Source organism: Callithrix jacchus, chromosome 8, assembly GCF_049354715.1.
Source record: "Callithrix jacchus isolate 240 chromosome 8, calJac240_pri, whole genome shotgun sequence".
Classification (NCBI taxonomy): domain Eukaryota; kingdom Metazoa; phylum Chordata; class Mammalia; order Primates; family Cebidae; genus Callithrix; species Callithrix jacchus.
Window position 1 is genome coordinate 25,974,347 of NC_133509.1, and position 22,384 is coordinate 25,996,730.

Here is a 22,384-nt window from a genome sequence, read left to right on the forward strand (position 1 = left end):
GAGCAATATTTAAGTATTTAAGGAAGAGAATTTCAACCCTAGCTGAAATGTCTAACCTTAGCTGATGAGTTTTTGTAGCCAGCTAAACTGCCTCTTTAAAGTGAAGCCATAATAAATGTTTTAGCCTTCAGGCCCCAGAAGGTTTACCCTTAAAGACTCTTGAGAAGGCATGCCTGTAAGAAGGGAGTTGACTGGGAGTGGTGGCTCACACCTGTAATCCCAGCACTTTGGAAGTCTGAGGCAGGAGGATCACTTGATCACAGGAGTTCAAGAACAGCCTGAGCAATATAGATTCTGTCTCTACAAAAAAATTAAAAATTAGCCAGGCATGGTGGAGCCCACCTGTAGTCCCAGCTACATGGAAGGCTGAGGTGGGAGGATCACTTGAGCCCAGGAGGCTGGGCTGTAATGAGCTGTGATTGTACCACTGCACTCCAGCATGGGTGACAGAGCAAGGCCCTGTTTCAAAGAAAACTTATTCTTAAAAAAAGAAAAGAAATCCAGGGGACACCATAAGATTTTTGTGAAGGATCAGTAAACTTGGTAAAGTTCACTGTAGACTTAAAAAGGAATGGCCAACATGAATAAGTACATTCATAAAAATCCTGAACAGAAGCTCTTGGAATAACCAGAGTGGCCAAAGGCAGTAACTCTATGGAAAGGTTAGAGGGGAAGGAGAGTGGATGGGTGTAAGATACAGATATTGACACATATAAGATACTGATCAAGGAAACTAGGAGATGGGTTTAAATCAGAAATAGCTACAAGAGAATAAATGTAAAACATATGCGGCACATTACCTGTTCGATATAAAAAAGGAGTAAACGGAAAATGTGACATAACTGTAACCCTGTTAAAACAGTAATTATAACACATGTATATTAATAAATAATTGCTCAAGGGCCAGGCTCCAATTAGAATGAATTAAATCATATATATACCTATAGCTTTATCTCCCAACCAAACAGAAAAAAATTAAATAGAACAGCCTCAGAATTATCAGCCTAAAATATCATGGCTGGGTGGCTCACGCCTGTAATCCCAGCACTTCGGAAGCCTGAGGTGGGCGGATCACCTGAGGTCAGGAGTTTGAGATCAACCTGGCTGACATGGTGAAAATGTGTCTTTACTACAAATACAAAGGTTAGCTGGGTGTGGTGGTGCAGGCCTGTGGTCCCAGCTACTCAGGAGGCTGAGGCAGGAGAATCGCTTGAGCCCAGGTGGTAGAGATGGCAGTGAATGGAGATCACGCCACTACACTCCAGCCTGGGCGACACAGTGAGACTCTGTCTCAAAAAATTAAAAAAAAAAACAAAGGATCCTGGCTGGGATCAGTGCCCACTTCTAAGACCTAGACAGCGACTCCTACAGTGTGCCAGTCACCAAGTGATCAGCCATCAACATGACTGTCAACAGAGAGTGCTTCCGTGCGACCACAAGCCAGCTCCCTAACTAGTTTTCTAATTTGGTAACCCAATCCTAGTCCTAACTCTGACCTTAGTGTATTATTGCTAATGACACTCCTCACTAATAAGACCACGTGTGAGCCTATGGGGATGACCAATGTGAACGAAGTGGGCTGAGGGCTACGGCAGAGCCTCAGGTGTGCCTCCGGTTCTCTGTGCTCCCCTGCGCAGCAGCCTGCCTCTCAGGCTCCAGGGCAGCCGCAGGAGTAGGCTGGGAAGGGCTGCTGTGTCTGTTCACTTGGGCAGGACGTCAGGGCAGCTACTCCTTCCCCACTTATTTCTTCCATCCTCCTCTTACCCATCTCTCCATGAACACTGACTATAACTTAGACATTTAGGTTAAATAAGACCAAGGGCCTTCAAAACCTTTAGTATGTAAATTATGGTTGTAGGTGGTGAGCTCGATGTCCAGGGCCAGCTTGGCGTTCATCGGCTCCTGGTGCTTACGCAGCTGCCACGCCATGTCCTGCTTGGCAGGCTGCAAGATGGCCTCCAGTTCGGACAGCTTGGCGTTGACATCCTTAATGGCCAGCTCCCCGCGCTGCTCAGCATTCATGACGGCTGCTTCAGGGAAGCCCTCTGGCCTTTGAGCCCTTCAGTCTCAGCCTGGAGCTGCTGATGTCCTGGTTCATCTCGGAGATCTAGGTCTTTGTACTCGGCGGGTCATCCCGCGCTTCCCAGCCAGCGTCTGCAGCTCCTCATACTTGATCTGGTGTAGGTTCTCAGCCTCTGCCTGCCTAAGGTTGGCCCTCAGCGATGACGCTGTCCATGTCCAGGGAGCAGCTGTTGTCTGTGGTAGCACCACGGACATACCTGAGATGGGGACTGCAGCTCCCGGGTCCCTCGTCACACAGCTGCCTGAGGAAGTCAGTATCGTCAGTCAGCCCTTCCAGGAGACTCCAGCTCCACCTTGTTCATGGAAACTCCATCTGCATCCTTCTTTTTTTTCTTTTTTTTGAGACCGAGTTTCGCTCTTGTTACCCAGGCTGAAGTGCAATGGTGCGATCTTGGCTCACCACAACCTCGGCCTCCTGCGTTCAAGCGATTCTCCTGCCTCAGCCTCCTGAGTAGCTGGGACTACAGGTGTGCACCACCATGCCCAGCTAATTTTTGTATTTTTAATAGAGACAAGGTTTCACCATGTTGACCAGGATGGTCTTGATCTCTTGACTGTGTGATCCACCCGCCTCAGCCTCCCAAAGTGCTGGAATTATAGGTGTGAGCCACCGCGCCTGGCCTCTGCATCCTTCTTCTTTTTTTTTTGAGACAGAGTTTCGCTCGTTACCCAGGCTGGAGTGCAATAGCACGATCTTGGCTCACCACAACCTCCGCCTCCTGGGTTCAGGCAATTCTCCTGCCTCAGCCTCCCGAGTAGCTGGGACCACAGGCACCCGCCACCATGCCCAGCTAATTTTTAGTACTTTTAGTAGAGACGGGGTTTCACCATGTTAGACCAGGATGGTCTCAATCTCTTGACCTCATGATCCACCCGTCTCGGCCTCCCAAATTGCTGGGATTACAGGCTTGAGCCACCGCGCCCGGCCAGCTTCCTTCTTGATGAGGGCAAATTCATTCTCCATCTCTGTTCGCTTATTGACTTCATCCTCCTACTTGTTCTTGAAGCTCCCCAACAGCGCATGCCTGTTGCCTAGCCCCGCCTCCAGCCTCAGCTTCCCCGGGGCCAGAGTCTCCAGCTGCCACGAAGGTTGCTGATGTAGCTCTTTAGCGTGTTGTCCGCGTTGCTCTGAGCCGTCTTCTGCTGCGGCAGGAGGCTCCACTTGGTCTCCAGCACCTCGTTCCGCTGCTCCAGGAAATGCACCTTGTCAATGAAGGAGGCAAACTTGCTGTTGAGGGTCTTGATCTGCTCCTTCTCCTGGGTGTGCACAGCCTGGATGCTGGGGTCCACCTCTAGGTTAAGGGGCTCAGCAGGCTCTGGTTAACTGTGATGGCAGTGATGCCATCCAAGCCCATGCCACTGGCCCAGCCATAGCCTCCACCTAGGCCACCCTGGCAGCTGCTGCTGCCCACTCGGGAGAAGCTGGAGGAGCTGATGGGGGCACCGGACCCACTTGTGTATGAGCGGCTGCTGATGGCCCGGGGGACAGAAGTGGACACCCTTTGGACTTCCGTGTCACCCTGATGGACACAGTGGAGGCAAGAGTGGAGGCAGGCAGGCTGAACCAGGCGGAGATTCGAGAAGCAGGAAAGAAGCTGCTTCTTGGTGTGAACGATTTTTTAAAAAAAGAACAGCCAGGGAAGGCTGAACAGTTCTCCGACCTTAGGAGCCAGTGAGTGTGTCCAGGGATGGTCATTCACAGGCTCCCAGTGCCCTCAGGAGATGCTCTGGGAAAACAGCCTAGGCTTCAGTCTAGGCTCCTCAGAGCTAGGGACAGTTAAAACCAGCCAAGCTGGAGCCAGAGATGCAGGAAATTAACATATCTCTGAAACACTTTGTGTAAACAGCAGAGTGTCAGTTACTCAGGAAAAGAGGGAATCCTTCCAACAGCTCGACTTTCCCCTCTGAGCACTGAGTTGGCACCTTGACTCTAACACTTGCTGCTTTTCTCATAGACGATCTGGTGGCTTGCTGGCCAGAGTTCTGCCTTCTCTGAGAAAAAAAAAACTGAAAGATCCAGCAATAATGGGCTCACATGCCCATGTGGAAATATGACCAGAGGTGAGCAGTAGCTGCCCCTTGAGATGGACCATGTGCCATCAGTTTGCCACAGACCCCACCACTCCCTATTGCTGCATTCAGGTCATTTCACCAATCTACCTGCCTTGTATTTAAGTTGTGACCTCTCTTTTAATTGTAAGTTTTTTATATGTCTGTCTCCATGCCTTAGGCCCTTCTGAAACTCTAACTCCTTGTATGGTATCTAAGAAATAATTTTTAGAATAAAAGTAATTTCTAATAGCCTGACAAAGGAGACTAGAGTATGGGTACTTAGATCTCAACCTTTAGTAAAGAAATTATTTTTAAAGCGGGTAAAGGATAAAGAATGTCAGCAAAATTACCAGTATTAGACAAATAGATTTTCACTGATCATTTACTTGTAATTGCTTATGATGTCCAGCAACCACTTTAATTGAATTTAAAGAAATGCTTGACTCTTCGGCTAAATTAGTGGTCACAAGATGTGCTCGCAGTTGCTCTGATGAGTGGGGGTGAGGAGGTGGGGCGGCTGTGGCTATCTCCCTCCTATCCCAGTCACTGTGGTATGCCTGCCACAGCTGAAGAAAAGAGGCTCCATTACAATGAAATGGACATACCTTATCAATATTAATTACCTACAGTGGGTCAAGAGATAAAGTTATCTGGTAATTAGCTCCTTGCTGATAAACAACTTAAGGCAGAGACACTTAATTTTAAAGCAGAGCTTCTCATAAAGTCATTGAGTGTGACCCTGGTAACCTCAGTAGTATAGTCATGGAATCACCAGGCACATGACATTATTTAGTGTAAATCTTTCCTATTCTTAGTACTTGACATAAGTTCCCCATTCTTAAGTTCAAGCACAAGATTTATGGAGAAAACAGAAGTAATTTCAGTCAGATTACAGTGGCTCACACCTGTAATCTGTTACTTTGGAGGCTGAGGCAGGAGAATCGCTGGAACCCAGGAGGGAGAGGTTGCAGTGAGCCAAGGTCACGCCACTGCACTTCAGCCTGGGCAATAACAGTGAAACTCCATCTATAATAATAATAATAAGGTTGTGCACAGTGGTTTACACCTGTAATCCAAGCACTTTGGTAGGCCAAGGCAGGTGGATCACAAGGTGAAGAGATTGAGACCATCCTGGCCAACATGGTGAAACCTCCTCTCTACTAAAAATACAAAATGTAGCTGGGTGTGGTGGCGTGCACCTGTAGTCCCAGCTACTCAGGAGGCTGAGGCCAATGATCCAGCAATTCCGCTCCTAGGTAGAGATTCAGGAGAAATGAGCACATACATTCACCAAAAGTCATAAATGTTTGTAGCAGTTTTATTCATAATAGCCTCAAGTCAGAAATAACTAAATGTCCAACAAATGTAAAACAAATAAACAGAAGATAGTATTATAGTCATATTGTGGAGTATTACACACTAATAACAAAGAAACAGAAACAAAATAAACCTTAAGATATTATGTTTAATGAAGAGTCAGACACTTAAGAGTTTGTATACTATGTGATTCCGTTTATATGAAGCTCAATAATAGCTAAAATTGGCCAGGCGCAGTGGCTCACACCTGTAATCCCAGCACTTTGAAAGGTCTAGATGGGCAGATCACCTGAGGACAGACGTTCAAGACCAGCCTGGCCAACATGGCAAAACCCATCTCTACTAAAAATAGCTGGGTGTGGTCGCACATGCCTGTAATCCTAACTACTCGGGAGTCTGAGGCTGGAGAATTGCTTGAACCTGAGAGGCAGAGGTTGCAGTAAGCAGAGATTGTACCACTGTACTCTGGCCTGGGTGACAGAGCAAGACTCCCTCTCAAAAAAAAAAAAAAAAAAAAGAGACTAGGTCAAACTAATCAATATCAAATAAGTCAGGATAATGGTTCTTTTTAAAATTAATTAACTTAAGAGAGGACCTCACTCTGTCATCACCCAGGCTAAAGTGCAGTGGCATGATCATGGCTCATTGTAACCTCACCTTCCTGGGCTCCAGTGAGCCTCCCACCTCAGCCTCCTGAGTAGCTAGGACTACAGGCACATGCCACCATGCCTGGCTAATTTTTGTATTTCTGTTAGAGATGGGGTTTCACCATATTTCCCAGGCTGGTCTCGAACTCATGATCTCAAGCCATCCACCTGCCTTGGCCTCCTAAAGTGTTGGGATTACAGTTGTGAGCCACTGAGCCCAAGCCAGGTTGGTGGGCATGAAGCAGGGAGGAAGATACTGACTGGCATGTTCACTGGGGAGCTTTCTGGGGCACTGGGAGTGTTCTATATCTTTACCTGGATCATGGTTACATGGGTGTACACATGGTGTAAAATTTCACTGAGATGTTCACTGAAGAGGTGTGCAGTTTACTCCATGTAAATTCTTCCTCAATGAGAACATATGTACAATTGGAAAGTAAAAATAAAGACCAGCTGTGGTAGCTCATGCCTGTAATCCCAGCATTTTGGGAGACTAAGGTGAGCAGACTGTTTGAGTCGAGGAGTCTAAGACCAGCATGGGCAACATGGCAAAACCCCATCGCTACAAAAAAATGTAAAAAATTAGGGCATGGTGGTGGGGCACCTGGAGTTCAAGCCACTCAGGGAAACTGAAGTGGGAGAATCCCTTGATCCCAGAGGCAGAGGCTGCAGTGAGCCAAGATTGTGCCACTGCACTCCAGCCTGGGAAACAGAGCAGGACCCTGTCTCAAAAATAAATAAATAAAAATTGGCCCAGCACGGTGACTCACACCTGTAATCCCAGCACTTTGGGAGGCTGAGGCGGGCAGATAATAAGGTCAAGAGATCAAGACCATCCTGGCCAACATGGTGAAACCCCTTCACTACTTAAAATAGAAAAATTAGCTGGGCATGGGGGCTCCTGCCTGTAGTCCCAGCTGCTCAGGAGGCTGAGGCAGGAGAATCACTTGAACCCAGCAGGTGGAGGCCGCAGTGAGTCGAGATTGCACCATTACACTCTAGCCTGACAACAGAGTGAGACTGTGTCTCAATAAATAAATAAAAATAAAGTAAAACTAAAAGTCTAACCTCAGTTAACCAATAGTAACTGGAGGTCATCTGGCCCCACGCCATTTCCGAGCCTGTAATCTGCATTCCTGGCATCAGGTGTTTGCATGGTGCAGCCCGCTTCAGGGTACCACATGCTACGAGCTTTATTGTCCCATTTTACAGATGAGAAAACAGGCTCAGAGAGCCAAGGCAACTTACCCAAGGACATATAACTGGTCTTACCACATGCTCCTGACCCTGGAGTCTAATTTCTTAACCCCTACCCTAAGCCTTGCCGCATGAAGTACCCATGAATGTCTGCTGAATGATGAACGAATGGCCAACGTATGATAGCCACATCCTTACCTCTTTGGCTTCGTTCTGTGCCTTCATATTTTCAGCAATATACTTGACACTTTGGATGGCTTCTTTGATTTCTGGTGACAAAGCAGAGAGGGACAGCACAGCGTCCACTGATTCAGAACTGGAGCTTCTTGTGAGGTTGGCACTGAAATTGGAGATTTTGATCCTGCGGTGGTGGCAGTAGCCGCACATCCCGTCCTGGCAGGGGTAGCCATCCTTGCAGCCTTTGCCCTCTGCGCGGCTGAAGCAATTCAGATTTGAGAGCTCGGCGCCATACAGGGGCCTTGGCTTCTGAGAGCTGCCCTCGTTGCTGCTTGGCCTGGTCATGAACATGACCCTGGGGAGCAGGTTCAAGAATACAGTTTTCACCCAGGAGGGCATCGTGTGTGTCGTCGGGGTTCTGTAGTGCACGTTGAGCACGAAGACAGTGATGACGATGGACAAGGTGACGAAGATCATGGTGAACAGGAGGTACTCTCCGATCAGGGGGATGACTAGCGAGGTGGAGGGGATGGTCTCCGTGATCACCAGGAGAAACACCGTCAGGGAGAGGAGGACGGAAATGCACAGGGTCACCTTCTCGCCGCAGTCAGAGGGCAGGTAGAAGACGAGCACCGTGAGAAAAGAGATGAGCAGGCAGGGGATGATGAGGTTGATGGTGTAGAACAGCGGCAGCCGCCGGATGTACAGCGAGTACGTGATGTCGGGGTAGATCTCCTCGCAGCAGTTGTACTTGATGTCGTGCTTGTAGCCTGGGGCTTTGATGATGGCCCACTCACCGCTCTCCCAGTAGTCCTTGAGGTTCATGGAGGAGCCGATCAGGACCAGATCGATTTTCGCCTTGTCATAGGACCAGGAACCGAACTTCATGGTGCAGTTTTGGTAATCAAATGGGAAGTAGGTCACGTCAATTTTGCAGGAGCTCTTGAAGATGGCCGGAGGTATCCACGTCACCTCCCCAGTGTACTTGAGTAAGGCTTTGGTCTTGTCGTCCACCTGGAAATCCCCAACAGCACTGCAAAGACAAGGAGGGGCACCATGACACAGGGCCATCAACACTTGGTCATGACAATCAGGGGCACCGTGACACAGGGCCATCAACACTTGGTCATGACAAGGAGGGGCACTGTGACACAGGGTCATCAACACTTGGTCATGACAATCAGGGGCACTGTGACACAGGGCCGTCAACACTTGGTCATGACAAGGAGGGGCACTGTGACACAGGGTCATCAACACTTGGTCATGACAATCAGGGGCACTGTGACACAGGGCCGTCAACACTTGGTCATGACAATCAGGGGCACTGTGACACAGGGCCGTCAACACTTGGTCATGACAAGGAGGGGCACTGTGACACAGGGTCATCAACACTTGGTCATGACAATCAGGGGCAATGTGACACAGGGTCATCAACACTTGGTCATGACAAGGAGGGGCACTGTGACACAGGGCCATCAACACTTGGTCATGACAAGGAGGGGCACTGTGACACAGGGCCATCAACACTTGGTCATGACAAGGAGGGGCACTGTGACACAGGGTCGTCAACACTTGGTCATGACAATCAGGGGCACTGTGACACAGGGCCGTCAACACTTGGTCATGACAAGGAGGGGCACTGTGACACAGGGTCATCAACACTTGGTCATGACAATCAGGGGCAATGTGACACAGGGTCATCAACACTTGGTCATGACAAGGAGGGGCACTGTGACACAGGGCCATCAACACTTGGTCATGACAAGGAGGGGCACTGTGACACAGGGCCATCAACACTTGGTCATGACAACGGGGCACTGTGACACAGGGCCATCAACACTTGGTCATGACAAGGAGGGGCACTGTGACACAGGGCCATCAACACTTGGTCATGACAAGGAGGGGCACTGTGACACAGGGCCATCAACACTTGGTCATACAGTGGTCATCTCGTCCAGCTTCTCACGGTAATGATTTGGAAAGCAGCGGAGGATGAGAGTTGAAAGTGCCATAAACCATCACCCAATTCCTGGGCCCATTTGCCAGTGGGGATACTGAGGCCCAGGCTCCATCCACAACAACAGTCTGAGACACTGATCATCCCCCAGGACATGCCACCCGTTCATCCCACAACACAGCTCCCAAACTGATACGTAGATGGAGACTCCCAAACCCACAAAGAGGATTTTTCACCATTTATTTTTTATTTTTATCTATTTATTTATTTAGAGGCAGAGTTTCGCTTGTTGCCCAGGCTGGAGTGCAGGGACATGATCTCAGCTCACTGCAACCTCTGCCTTCCAGTTTCAAGCAGTTCTCCTGTCTCAGCCTCCCGAGTAGCTGGGATTACAGGCGCCCGCCACCATGCCTGGCTAGTTTTTGTATTTTTAGTACAGACAGGGTTTCATCATGTTGGCTAGGCTGGTCTCGAACACCTGTGTGATCTGCCCACCTCAGCCTCCTAAAGTGTTGGGATTACAGGCGTGAGCCACTGCGCCTGGCCTTTCCCCCTTTAGTTAAAGAAAAAGGATGAAGATTATTCTCCTAGAGCCTGGTACTGAAGCAACCTTTGGGACTATTTGCCACCCAGGGTCCCTGAGGTTTGGACCTCTCCTCATTCAGTCTGCACTGGGCGCCTAACGTATGTGTGAAACGAGACTGTGGAGCTGGAAGGGGCAGCACAGACCAGCCATGGGAGCTCACTCTCATTAAACGGAACCTCTTCAGATGGGTTTATTATTTCTAAACCCTCTCTCTGGATGCTGATTGGACCATTCCTTGTACGGCCTGCCCCGCCCCCGCCATTCTTCCCAGCACTGTTTTACAATAATCGTGGTACCATGTTTCTTCTCCCTTCCTTCTCGCTATGTGTACCCTGACTTTATATTCACACAGAAATATACATTGTTCTTTCTTTTGTTTCTTTTATGAGATGGAGTCTCATTCTGTTGCCCAGGCTAAAGTGCGGTAGAGTGATTTCAGCTTGCTACAACCTCTGCCTCCCGGGTTCAAGTGAGTGTCCTGCCTTGGCCTCCTGAGTAGCTGGAATCACAGGCATGTGCCATGACACCCAGCTACTTTTTTTATTTTTAGTAGAGAGGGAGTTTCGCCATGTTGGCCAGGCTGGTCTCGAACTCCTGACCTTGACTGATCCACCCACCTCGGCCTCCCAAAGTGCTGAGATTACAGGCTTGAGCCACTGCCCAGCCTTAGAAATGTACATTTTTCTAGGAATGGTCTTGTTGGTTTGTCTGACAGAAGATCCACTGATGGTCCCTGCTGAGTCATGCAGTGGGCTTTCTGTCTGCGATGGCCAGATGAGGCCAGCTGAGAGCAAGGCGGGTTGCTTCCACAACAGCGTGCCTGCCCAGGAGGCTCTGACACATTCCTTGGATCAGCCCTATTGAGTGTCTTAGCCTTGTGAAGGCATTTACACCTTCAAAGGGAGCAACCGCCATACTCCTTTGCCTTGTACCTGAAGAGCTGAAAAGCAATGACAAACCCTAAACATTGAGGGAATCCTTGTGCTGCTCGTATTGGATGGGAACCCGTGAAAACACAAGGGGATTGTTCTGGTGCGTGTCCTTCTTCCTTGCTGGTCTCTCCAGGGCCTTGGTTCAGCAGGACGATCATCGCCCATGAAGGCTCAATGCCAAAGCCACTACCTATCTTTCCTCTGGTTGGCTGGTTTGCCCCCAAAGGCGCCCTGCTGAGTTTACACATCCTTAGCCCTCACTTCATTCCCACTGTGCCCTTAATTCCATACAAGAGTATTCCTAGCTCCTGGCTCCAGGAAAAAGGGAGAGGTGGGGGTGGGATGGAGGTGAATATCTACACCCCCCCCCACCAGGTGGACTCAGCCTGTGTTCAGCATGGAGGGGCCCTGGAGAGCGCTGGGCTAAGCAGAAGGTTGGAAAGACCCTTGGGAAGGCAGAGACCTCCTGAACAAATGCCTCACAGCATCCTGGATCAACGGAATGTCAGAGTGGCAAGGGAGCCTCAGAGCTCAGGGTCTAGTCCAGCGGTTGGGAAGCTGTGGCCCTAGTTCTGTAAAGAAAATGTGGGGAAAAGAACACATTGCCTTTTGCTGTCTATTATCTATGGCTACTATTGAGCTCCGAGATCAGAGGGGAATAGCTGTGACCGTGACTACGATCCACGACGCCTAAAATACTTATTCTCTGGCCCTTGAGAGAAAACATTTGCTAGCCCCTGCTCTAGTCCAGCGCCTTCATTTTGCCAAAGAGAAAACTGAGGCTCAGAGGACAGGAATGATTTGCTCGAGATCCCACAGAGAGTTTATGGCAGAACCTCGGCCATTCAGAACTTGGGTACCCAAGTAAGGAGACACGGAAACGTGTGCATGTGCCCAGAGAACAGACACTGGAGGTTAGCTGTGCTTGGCTGATGGCTCATTTCTGGGGATCTTGGTCACTGTGGCTGCTGCCCACAGCACCCCTGGGGTGTGTCTGCCTAGATCAGAAGGCCTGTGTTCTGCCTGGGGCCATGTCGACAGTCATATGTCTGCTAACAGGAGACAGAGAACACGCAGACCCAGCTGGGGACTGGGGTCTGGCACAGAGCCAGCCACATACAGGGCACTTGGTCAATATTTGTTGACCTAACGAATGACCAAAAAATAAATGAAAGCCGGGAGCAACGCTCACGCCTGTAATCCCACCACTTTGGGAGGCCGAGGTGGGTGGATCACCTGAGGTCAGGAGTTTGAGACCAGCCTGGTCAACATGACGAAACCCCATCTCTACTAAAAATACAAAAATTAGCTGGGCATGGTGCCATGCACCTGTAATCCCAGCTACTCGGGAGGCTGAGGCGGGAGAATTGCTTGAGACCCAGGAGGCGGAAGTTGCAGTGAGCTGAGATGGTGCCACTGCACTCCAGCCTGGGTGACAGAGTGAGATTCTGTCTAAATAAATTAATAAATAAATAAATCACCCAGAGATGGCTGGCAGCAAGGGACAGCAGAGGTGGGAGGGGTTGGAGCAAACCATGTGAGGCAATTAGAAAAGGTAGCGTGGGTGCAAATGATCAGCTGAGGTACCATGGCCACACAAGGGCATTTAAGAACAGAAGTTGGGGGCGGGGTGGTGAGGACTCTGAGAAAGATCATGATGGCACGGGTTTTTTTAATCTCTAAATTTCTTCAGAAAAATAGGGCAACTAGGGTGACAGCAAAATAACAAATCTGATCACATCATCAACAAACTCAGGTTACGCAGCACCTCGGGATCTGAGGGTGTGGGGTCAGACCAGCACCACCAGCAGGACCTGTGGGACCCACTGAATCCACTTCTGTTTTAAATGCCCGGTTTGGCAGTGGTACCTCGGCTCATTTGCACCCACCCTCATTTTGGGTCATGTTTTTAATTTCCTCACATGGTTTGGCAGTACATTGCTCAGCTCCCTCCCACCTCCGCTGTGCGAGTCTTGCTGGGCAGAGGCAGTTGGGGGAAAAGAAAGAAGGGTTTTCATGTCCTAAGAGCCTAAGAGTGCCAGACAAAGAAATCTCCAAGAAGTGGCTGCCCCTCAAACGATGAGGACCGCACTCTGCGTTGAATCTTCAGCAAGGGGAACAATGAAACAGAAGGCTCCACAGGTTCCAGTTGGTGGGCAAGAATAAAAAAAGCCCATGGGAATCCACTTACAGTCTGCAGAGGTCGGTCAGGGCTGGCGCGGGCTCTTGAGGAAGTCAGAAATGCCTCCCAAAACCTCCCTGCCGGAGGACAGGGACCCACTCAGAGAAAAAGCTGCTTTTGGTAGGATTCAAAGTCAATGGGGCAAGAAAGTGGGGGTGAGAGGAGAAAGAAGGTTCAGAAACTCAGGTCAGCGTCCAGAGGCGGCAGCTCGTGGAGGTGCCATGACTGTGCACTCCACAGTGTCATGACTATGGAGACTGTGGAGGTGACCGTGCAGAGAGACCAGTGTCACCTCATGGTAACTACCCATCTTCTCCCATTCCCTCCAGGAACTTGCCGTAAAAGCACAGCAAGGCCATCTATTTCAACAAGAGCAACGGAGCCTTATGAAAACATATTGTAAGAAAAATACAAAAACAAGTAACTGAGTAACACACATGCAGATAACAGTGACTACAAAAACAGAGCCACCAAGCAGATGAAGCAGATGATAATAATCTGATATTACAAATTAAGTGAAAAGAAACTAAGAAATTTTTAGAAACTGTGAAAGAGCAACAGAAATCAGAAAAGATAAGGGATAATTTGGTGAAAAACAGAATGTATAAAGAACTAGTAGAATTTAAAGGATTAGGAAAAAGAAAAATAATTATTTTAGAAATAAAACCAGAAGAAACATAAGAACAAGCAGGCCAGGCGTAGTGGCTCACACCTGTAATCCCAGCACTTTCGGAGGCCGATGCAAGCAGATCACTTGAGGTCAGGAGTTCAAGACCAGCCTGGCCAACATGGTGAAACCTGTCTCTACTAAAAATACAAAAAATTAGCCAGGCATGGTGGTACGCACCTGTAATCCCAGCTACTCAGGAGGCTGAAGTGGGAGAATAGTAGAATCTCTGCCTCTACCTGGGAGGCAGAGATTGCAGTGAGTCAAAATCATGCCACTTCACTCCAGCCTAGCCCACACAGCAAGACTCTGTCTCAAAAAAAAAAAAAGATTTTCATGGAAGGATTAGAGGAGCCAAGAATTTCACACCTAGCCAAGTTTCCTAAAAGTATTCTGTAAAAAGGTTACAATGAATTATGAACTTCAGAGATCACAGAGTATACAGTGTCCATGAACACTTTGAGGGCTCTATCAGCAAATGAACTGTAGAAAACAAAATGTCATAGGAGAAATGTTGGTATTGTGTTAAAAAATGAAGAGAAATCCTTAACAGAGGGTGAGTCCTGAGCAACTGAAGGTCTAACTAGGAGAAGAGAGAGAAAAGGAGTTGGATGATTTTCTCTAAACGTTATTTTCAGCTTCAGATTTCAAGGAGATTCCTTGATATCTTCTCCTCTCCACATTCAATTTGAAACATTTCACTATGCCTCTTGTTATTGCTAAAACCATACATCCTGTAGTACTACAGCTGTTCACTCAAGATTGCCAGCAAGAAAATGGCTATAAAACCCAAAACATAAGATTAAAATTTGGGCTCATTTTCTTAATTCTAGCTTAACAAAAATTCTCTAGCATTTGAACCATGCAATTCCTACGAGTCACAGTGTAAGAAAAAATAATCTGCAAGCCAGTTAAGTTTATATTGTGCCCCAGTTCTCTGACGACCATCTTACAAATACAAATTATATAGAAATAACATATTTGGCCAGGAGCAGTGGCCCACATCTGTAATCCCAGCACTTTGGGAGGCCGAACAAGGTGGATCACGAGGTCAGGAGTTCAAGACCAGCCTGGCCAAGATGGTGAAACCCTGTCTCTACTAAAAATACAAAAATCAGCCAGGTATGGTGGTGGGTGCCTGTAATCCCAGTTACTCAGGAGACTGAGGCAGAAAACTGCTTGAACTTGGGAGGCAGAGGTTGCAATGAGCTGAGGTTGCACCACTGGGCTCCAGCCTAGGTGACAGAGCGAGCCTCCATCCCAAAAAAGCCAACAAACACACACCACATTTATAAGTGTCGTGTTTCCTTGGGAAAATAGTAAATTCAACATGGACTGTCTTTGCAGTGAGTGAGGACCCCCTTTTGTTTTTGCCAGAGACCAGAAAGTAAGATTCAGCATATAACAGAGCACCTCCAGTCCTGATGCTAATTGTAAAAACGACTAATACTAATAGAAAGGAAACATTATTTTGTACTAATATGGCATAAAAACCTAAACATATTTTTTAGTGATTAAAATCAGAATAGACTAATTCTACATGAAGTGTTTTGCTGAAAAATGTTTAAATGTTTATCTAGAAATAGAGCACAGGTTCAAAAATGATATCCTTCAATACCTAGAGAACTAATGAGCACACTGTAAAATATCAATTAAAATGTACGTCAGAGCTTAAAGGTGGAAAGTATCAGTTTGGTGTGGATTTAAAGAAAAAAGGGGGTTTTGGAGGTGCGATGATGGGCAGGACCAGCCTGGCAGAGGAAGAACCTTTGCAAGAGAGAAAGAGGAGAGGCCTCCCCAAAGCGGCGGGAAGATGCGCATTCGGGATCCAGAGGATATTGGAAGTGGCCCCTGTGAGGGACCGGCCAGAGAGCAGCTTCCCTAGACGGCAGGAGCCAGGGATGTCTTTTTAGTTCTAGACTCATTCTTTCCAACTGCGACCTGGATGCAGCCACCCAGATGGGCTGGGAGCACATGGCCCTGAAAGCTTGCCCTACTCTGTACATGGGAACCCACTTGACATACTTGGGGGGCCATCAATCCTTTCTCCAAGGCCCAAACCTTTCCCCAGTGGGACGAGGCCTGGAGGGTACACCGTGTAACAGGGTAACTGTCTTATGGCAGGTTTGCTGTTGGGAGAGTAGAGGTTTGAGGACATAGGCGGAGACAGGCTGGGGTGCCCAGCTCAGCCCCCTGGTCACAGCATCAGCCTCCTGCATCCACTGCCCACAGCGGCCCCAAAGCCACAGTGGATGGTGGAGACCACCCCAGGCCTGGCTGTGCCACAAGCCCACTCTGGGCCTCTGTTTTGATTTGTGAAATGTCAGGGACTGGCCAGATCAGGGATCCCCAAAGCAAGCTGGTCACACAGCCCCCAGGACAGCTTTGTGAAAACACCCATTCCTAGGCCCACCCAGACCCACAGACTCTGTTTCTGTGGGGTGGCACCCGGGGTCAGGTATAGAGATTGTTTGGATAATGTAATAGTTATTAGCTTTAGAAAAGACAATGAGAAACAAAGAAGAAAATATTTTGAGTGTAGGCACCTGGATTTTTTTCACTGTGCCCAGGCTGGAATGCAGTGGTGTGATCTCAATTCACTGCAGCTTCCATCTCCAAGGTTCAAGTGATTCTCCTGCCTCAGCCTCTGGAGTAGCTGGGAGTACAGGCACGTGCCACCATGCCTGGCTCATTTTTCTGTATTTTTAGTAGAGACAGAGTTTTGGTATGTTGACCAGGCTGGTCTTGAACTTCTGTCCTCAGGTGATCCACCCATCAAGGCTTCCCAAAGTGCTGCGATTGTAGGCGTGAGCCACCACACCTGGCCAAGCACCTGTAGTCTTAAAAAGCTCACTGGAGCCAGGCACGGTGGCTCATGCCTATAATCTCAGCACTTTAGGAGGCCGAGGCAGACAGATTGCTTGAGGTCAGGAGTTCGAGACCAGCCTGGCCAACATGGCAAAACCCCATCTCTACCAAAAAAGTACAAAAATTACCCAGGCATGGTGGCACATGCCTGTAATCCCAGCTACTCAGGAGGCTGAGGCAGGAGGATTGCTTGAACCCAGGAAGCAGAGGTTGCCATGAGCTGAGATCACACCACTGCACTCCAGCCTGGGCAACAGGGTAAGACTCAGTCCCAATAAAAGCTCCTTGTCCTTAGTAACCGTGCCAGTCTGCAGGCTGGGAACTCTGGGATTACACAGCTCAGGCCGTGATCTTCTCCAACACCCTAATTCTCTTCCAAAGAAAAGGTGAAGAGGAACCGTTTACTCCATTCATGTCTATTTGCACAGAGCTGCTAACAGATGCGACATTCCAGGTGCCCCCAGCATCTCGGCCTTCCCCCTCCACACATCATGGTTGGTCCTTGGCCCATGAATCTTTCCAGCCTTATGTCCCACAGTCCAGCCAATGAGGTCACCTTAGCTGCCCATGACATACTCTCCTGCCTTCCTGGGCCCTCCTCTGCTCCATCTCCCTGTCCTGAGATCTTCAGGACTCACTTCAAATGCTAATTCTTCCCTGAAGCTTTCCCCGATCCCTCCTCCACCCACTCATGGCCTGCTTTGAAGCTACTCAGCACACTGCTGCTGTCTGTGGCTCACCAGTATCTCTGGTGCCTGGTATATAGTAGCTGCTGAATACATACCTGTTGAATGAACAAATGAATGAGGCTCTCTTGGAAAAGGCTAAGGAAGGCCAGGTTTTAAACCAGGAAAGCCAAGGACCCAGAGCCCAGGCTGACAGCCCTGACAGGGCACGGGCCCCCTGGCACCTTACTTGTTATAAAGCACAATGTCGGGCTTCCAGATCTTCTGGGCAGGGACACGCATAAACTCTGCCCCCCCGTAGTCCGAGGGGTTCCACTTCAGCTTGTAGTCATTCCAGATCTCAGGGAAGGAAGCAGGGAGGGAGGAGACAGTCACAGAATCAGTCGGGTTTTACTTCTGTTGGCACCACCCATCTTAGTGACCCCCCACCCCTGTTGCATGTGGCCAAGCCACATCCATGCCATGATCACACAGCTCAACTTCTCCTGGGGGTGCAGCGGGGGAGAGACTGCAGGGCTGGGCCTGTGGGCTGCCTCCTGGCACTAGGGGATCCACTGTCCCCAGGACTGTGAGCAAGCCCAGCCCCTCATCAACCAAACAGGACCTACTGGAGCTTTCTCTGGCCACTTCTAGTGCCAGGAGGAGCCTCCTGGACTCCTTGCACCGGGTCCAGGTCCACGTGCCTGCTGTTTACAGCCTCTAAATGGCTCTCCCAGGGGTGTTTTCCAACACAGAACTCTCTTTCACCCCAAGATTCAGCAAGGCTGGCCTCTGCAAGGTTCTAGGGGAAGAAGCCATGATCCCCGCAGAGCCTAGGAGGTGTCTGGGTGCAGAGGGTGGGGGTCTCAGTCCTCAGCACCAGAGGAGAAAGGCGTGAGGCTGCGGCCACAGAGGGAATGTGTGCATCAGGTACTGGGAGGGGCACTGTGTCCATCTGGCTTTCCAACCTCCTGGGGATGAAGGCTGTGTGTGCTGAGTGCTCAGCTGGCCAGGCTTGCAGAAGGGTCACCAGTAGGCCAATGGGCCATTATGTCTCTTGGCAAGTCTGGACAAAGCCTCCCTGGGGAGGACACGTGGAAGACAATTTCCTGGCCTCAATCTGAACAGGAAAATCTACTCCCACCCTACCAACAATAGCACCGTCTGATTCTGACTTAAGAATGAGGTTTTGGGCTGGGCGTAGTGGTTCATGCCTGTAATCCCAGCACTTTGGGAGGCTGAGGTGGGCGGACTGCTTGAGTTCAGGCGTTCTAGACCAGCCTAGACAACATGGCGAAACCCTGTCTGTAAAAAATACAAAGATTAGCCGGGCATGGTGGTGCACGCCTGTGGTCCCAGCTGCTTGGTAGGCTGAGGCAGGAGAATCGCTTGAACCCTGCTGGCGGAGGTTGCAGTGAGCCGAGATCACGCCACTGCACTCCAGCCTGGGTGACAGAGCGAGATCCTGTCTGGAAAAAAAAAACTGAGTTTTTAGCAAGGAGAGAAGGAGGTTGTTTCAAGTACCACCCCAGGGCTCAGGGGCAGGGCTTCAATCTCAGGTTCATTCAGTCCTGTTGTGTGAACATGGAGAATGTCTTTCTCCAGGCTGCAACCTGTCCATCTGGAACTTGAGGGGTTGGGCCCTACAGTCCTTCCAGGGGGACTGTAGGACAGTGCATGTGGCCTCAAGCCTTAGAAGAGAGAGATCTGCCAGTCAGCGGACCCCAATCTGGGTTCCACAGAAGTGAATGAAGCCTGGTCTTTGGGCCCTACTTGGTTCACCTACAGCAAATAAAGCAGTCACCACCAGGGGGCAGCAGTGCCTAGGGTCTGGTCACTTACTTGCTTGAGCCACAGGTTGGTCTCCATGATCTGGTTTACTTCATCCTAGAAAGAGGGATTAAAGTAGACAGGAGAATTACAAAAACAGGGCTCATTCTGGGAAAGGCTCCTCCAGAAGCCCCGGTTCCCATGGCTCCAGCACTCACCACCTTCACTAGCTGAGACATGGACACCTCGAAATGGATGATGACTGGGTCAGACACGTTGGCCACAGGCCGGATGATCTCATTGTAATCTTCAAACAGCCGCTCAAAGAGACGGTGCTCAGCCTCCGAGGCCCTGGCCACTGGAGGAAGCAGCCCTGTCAGTCCGTGGGGAAATCATTACTTAACCTGCCCCACCCAGCCCACCAGCAACATTGCCCACCGACAGCGTCCCCTCCACCTGTGGGGGATTCTGTGGAACCCTAGACTTTCAGGCTAGTCTTACCCCGTGGGTTACAGACTGGGAAACTGAGGCCCAAGTGGGGCAGGAGTCTATCAGGTCACACACATCCAGTGAGAAGCACAGTGGTTGCAAGCCTAGGCTCTGCAGTTGGACAGATCTGGTGCAAATCCTGATAAATCACTTCTGAGCTGTGTGAGCTTAGGCAAGCGGCTTAACCTCTCTGAACTTCAGTGTCTTTATCAGTCAAAATAAGGATTATAAACGTATACACCACAAAGGGTGTTGAGAAGGAAGTGCACAGCTTGGTGCTGTGGTAAGAGCTCAACCACTATTCGCGATCCTTTCCCGGGTTGTTATTGCAGGGTGGGCATGCGGTGCAAATGCTGTCTGCCTAGGCACAGCCACTCCCTGCTTCCAGGACGGAAAGGTGGCCGCCCCCCCCCCCCGCCCCGCCAGGGGCAGGGCCACACACGGTCACCCAGGCCCAGGTCTCTGGGAGACCTGGTGTCTGGGCCTCTCTTGCATTCCATTCTGCAGGGGTTTGGCCACCAGCCCTCATAGAAGCCAAGACACTATGTGGCTCCCGTCATCTCGTGTGCTCCCCCAGCTCTTGCTGATGCTGTCTTCACATCCCGATCAATGACTTTGACCTCTCAGCAACCCTTGGGCACCCTCTTTGTTTCTAAGCCACACCCCAGCACAGGTGAGGCATACGGAGTCAACTGTCTTCCAATTCCCACGTACAGATCTGGCGGCAGCTTGGGGAGGCAGGAGGAGAACCCTCTGGGAAGCTGAATCCAACTTCCTCAGGTCTTGAAGTTGGATTTTTGCCTGTTCTCCCCCTCCTCTTCCCCAGAGTGAAAGGAGGGTCCCAGGCAGGAGCTCGGTTGAGAACGTGTGGCGTTCTGAATAGTGGAGGCCTCGGCACCGAGGGCAGAAAGCGCTCTGGGCGCACAGCCGCACAGCAGACCGCCGGCCCGGCCCGCCAGGAACTCCCTGCAGCCCTGCCTGGTCCCGGACCCTCGCTATCCACCAGCCCTCCCAGGCACTCAAGAGCCTCCCAGCGGCGGGCCAGGGCCCGCTTCCCCCAGCAGGCTGGTCTGGAGAGCGGGAGGAAGCCGGGAGGCGCTGTCCGGGTGGAGGGTCACACAGCGACGCAGCCTGGGGCGCGGGGCGACGAGGACAGGAGGAGAGGCTGGCGCGCCGGCTCCAGCCCCAGTCCCGAGGCGACTCCCCTCTCCCCCAGGTGGCCTTGGCGAAGTCTTTAGCCTTCTCCGGCTACAGTTTTCCCTCTGTCAGTCAAATGAGGAGGTGGGCTGGATGCAGACGGTGGAGCGCCAGGCGTGGGCGCGACAGTTCGGGAGTCAGTGCGCGGGGCCGGGCGACCGTCAGCGCGGGGACGCGAACCCCCAGTTCCTGTGCCCAAGACAAAGGACCCGGTCCCGACCGCCGCATCACCCCGCGCCTACCAGCGCCCGCCAAGTGACTCCCAGGTTTGCTGGTGGCTAGGGGTGGGGAGTAAGCCGAAAGGGAAAAAGCTACCCCACCCAAGTCGCCGCCGCGCGGGAGCGGGTCTGCGCGGGTTCCGAGTCCCCGGGACCGCGCCCGCCCTCTCCGCTCGCCGGCGCGGTGCTCTCACCGGCAGCGCCTGAGACCCCGCGCCCACTCCCGCGTCCCTCCGGAGCCCTGACGCCGGTGCGCTTACCTGGCAGCAAAGACAGCAGCAGCAGCAGCCGCGGCGACGACAGCGCCCGGGGCGGCGAGAGCGGGCGGAAGCCCATGGCTGGTGGCCCGGCTGGCCGCGGACTCGGACAGTCGGAGCGGGCGCGGCGGGCGCAGAGACGGCCTCTCCCCATGCGGCTCCAGCGCAGACCCCGGACCCGGAGCCGTGCGAGCCGGGACGTGCGGGACTCCTCTCCGCTTCGCTGCCGCTGGGTTTCCGGCGCCCTCGGACCCGCGGGAGGACAAGAACCACCGGAGTCAAGCAGCGCTGAGCGCGGGCGCGGGAGTTGGTGGGGTGGGGCGGGCGGGGCGTGCGCGCTCTTGGGAAGGGGCTCCCGGCCCGAGTCCCCAGCGCCAGGCGGGCTCCCTCTGCGCGGGGCGGGGCGCCCCGGACGGCCGCGCCCGACCAGATCCGAGGTGCTGTCACCACCTCGAGGAAAAAAGAGGGACCCAGCCTCTCTGTCCCTGGCTTCCGGGGCGTGTGCAGCTGCCGCCGGGGGTTGGGACCACCGGGCCAGGCGCTGTAGGAGAGGCGCTAACACACTCTGGGAAGGAGGCCCTCACGCATTTCATGCTGTTAAGTAACTGTTAAATATTTTAGATGTCGTACTGGTAGTTTTTTAAGTCCTTATAGTTTAGGGACGGGTAGAACTCAGCTGAAACAATACTGGCCGCGAGTTGCTCATTGTCGAGGCAGGATGATGGTACCTAGAGGTTGGGTATACTGTTCTCTTTCCTTTAGAATTTGTTTGAATTGCTGCTTAATGAAAAGTTAAAGAAAGATAAAGAAGACAGAATTTAAAATGAGGCTTCATTTGCTCTTTTTCTTCTTTTTCTGAGACAAAGTCTCACCCTGTCGCCAGGGCTACAGTGCGGTGGCTCCATCTCGGCTCACTGTAGCCTCCACGTGCCTGGCTCAAGTGATCCTCCCACCTCAGCCTCTGGGGCAGCTGGTACTACAGGCAGGCGCCACGGCGTCTAGTTAATTTTTAATTTTGTGGAGAGGGACATCTACCTATGTTGCCCAGACTGGTCTGGAACTCCTGGGCTTAGCAGTTCTCCTGCCCTGGCCTCCCAAAGTGCTGGGATTTCAGATGTGAGGCA

General features: G+C 51.0%; 1 protein-coding gene across 1 annotated transcript in view; it reads right to left on the bottom strand.

Moving 5' to 3' along the window:
- Positions 1-21,540, bottom strand: part of CHRNA3 (cholinergic receptor nicotinic alpha 3 subunit) — a 28,144-nt gene extending 6,604 nt beyond the window's left edge. Inside the window, exons 1-5 of the mRNA XM_017966215.4 lie at positions 21,264-21,540; positions 19,318-19,457; positions 19,172-19,216; positions 17,580-17,689; positions 7,494-8,505 (exon numbers count right to left, since the gene is read on the bottom strand). Coding sequence (XP_017821704.1) covers positions 7,494-8,505; positions 17,580-17,689; positions 19,172-19,216; positions 19,318-19,457; positions 21,264-21,414 — 1,458 coding nt within the window. The 5' untranslated portion in view covers positions 21,415-21,540. The remainder of the gene's footprint in view (positions 1-7,493; positions 8,506-17,579; positions 17,690-19,171; positions 19,217-19,317; positions 19,458-21,263) is intronic.
- Between the last annotated feature and the right edge of the window lie 844 nt (positions 21,541-22,384).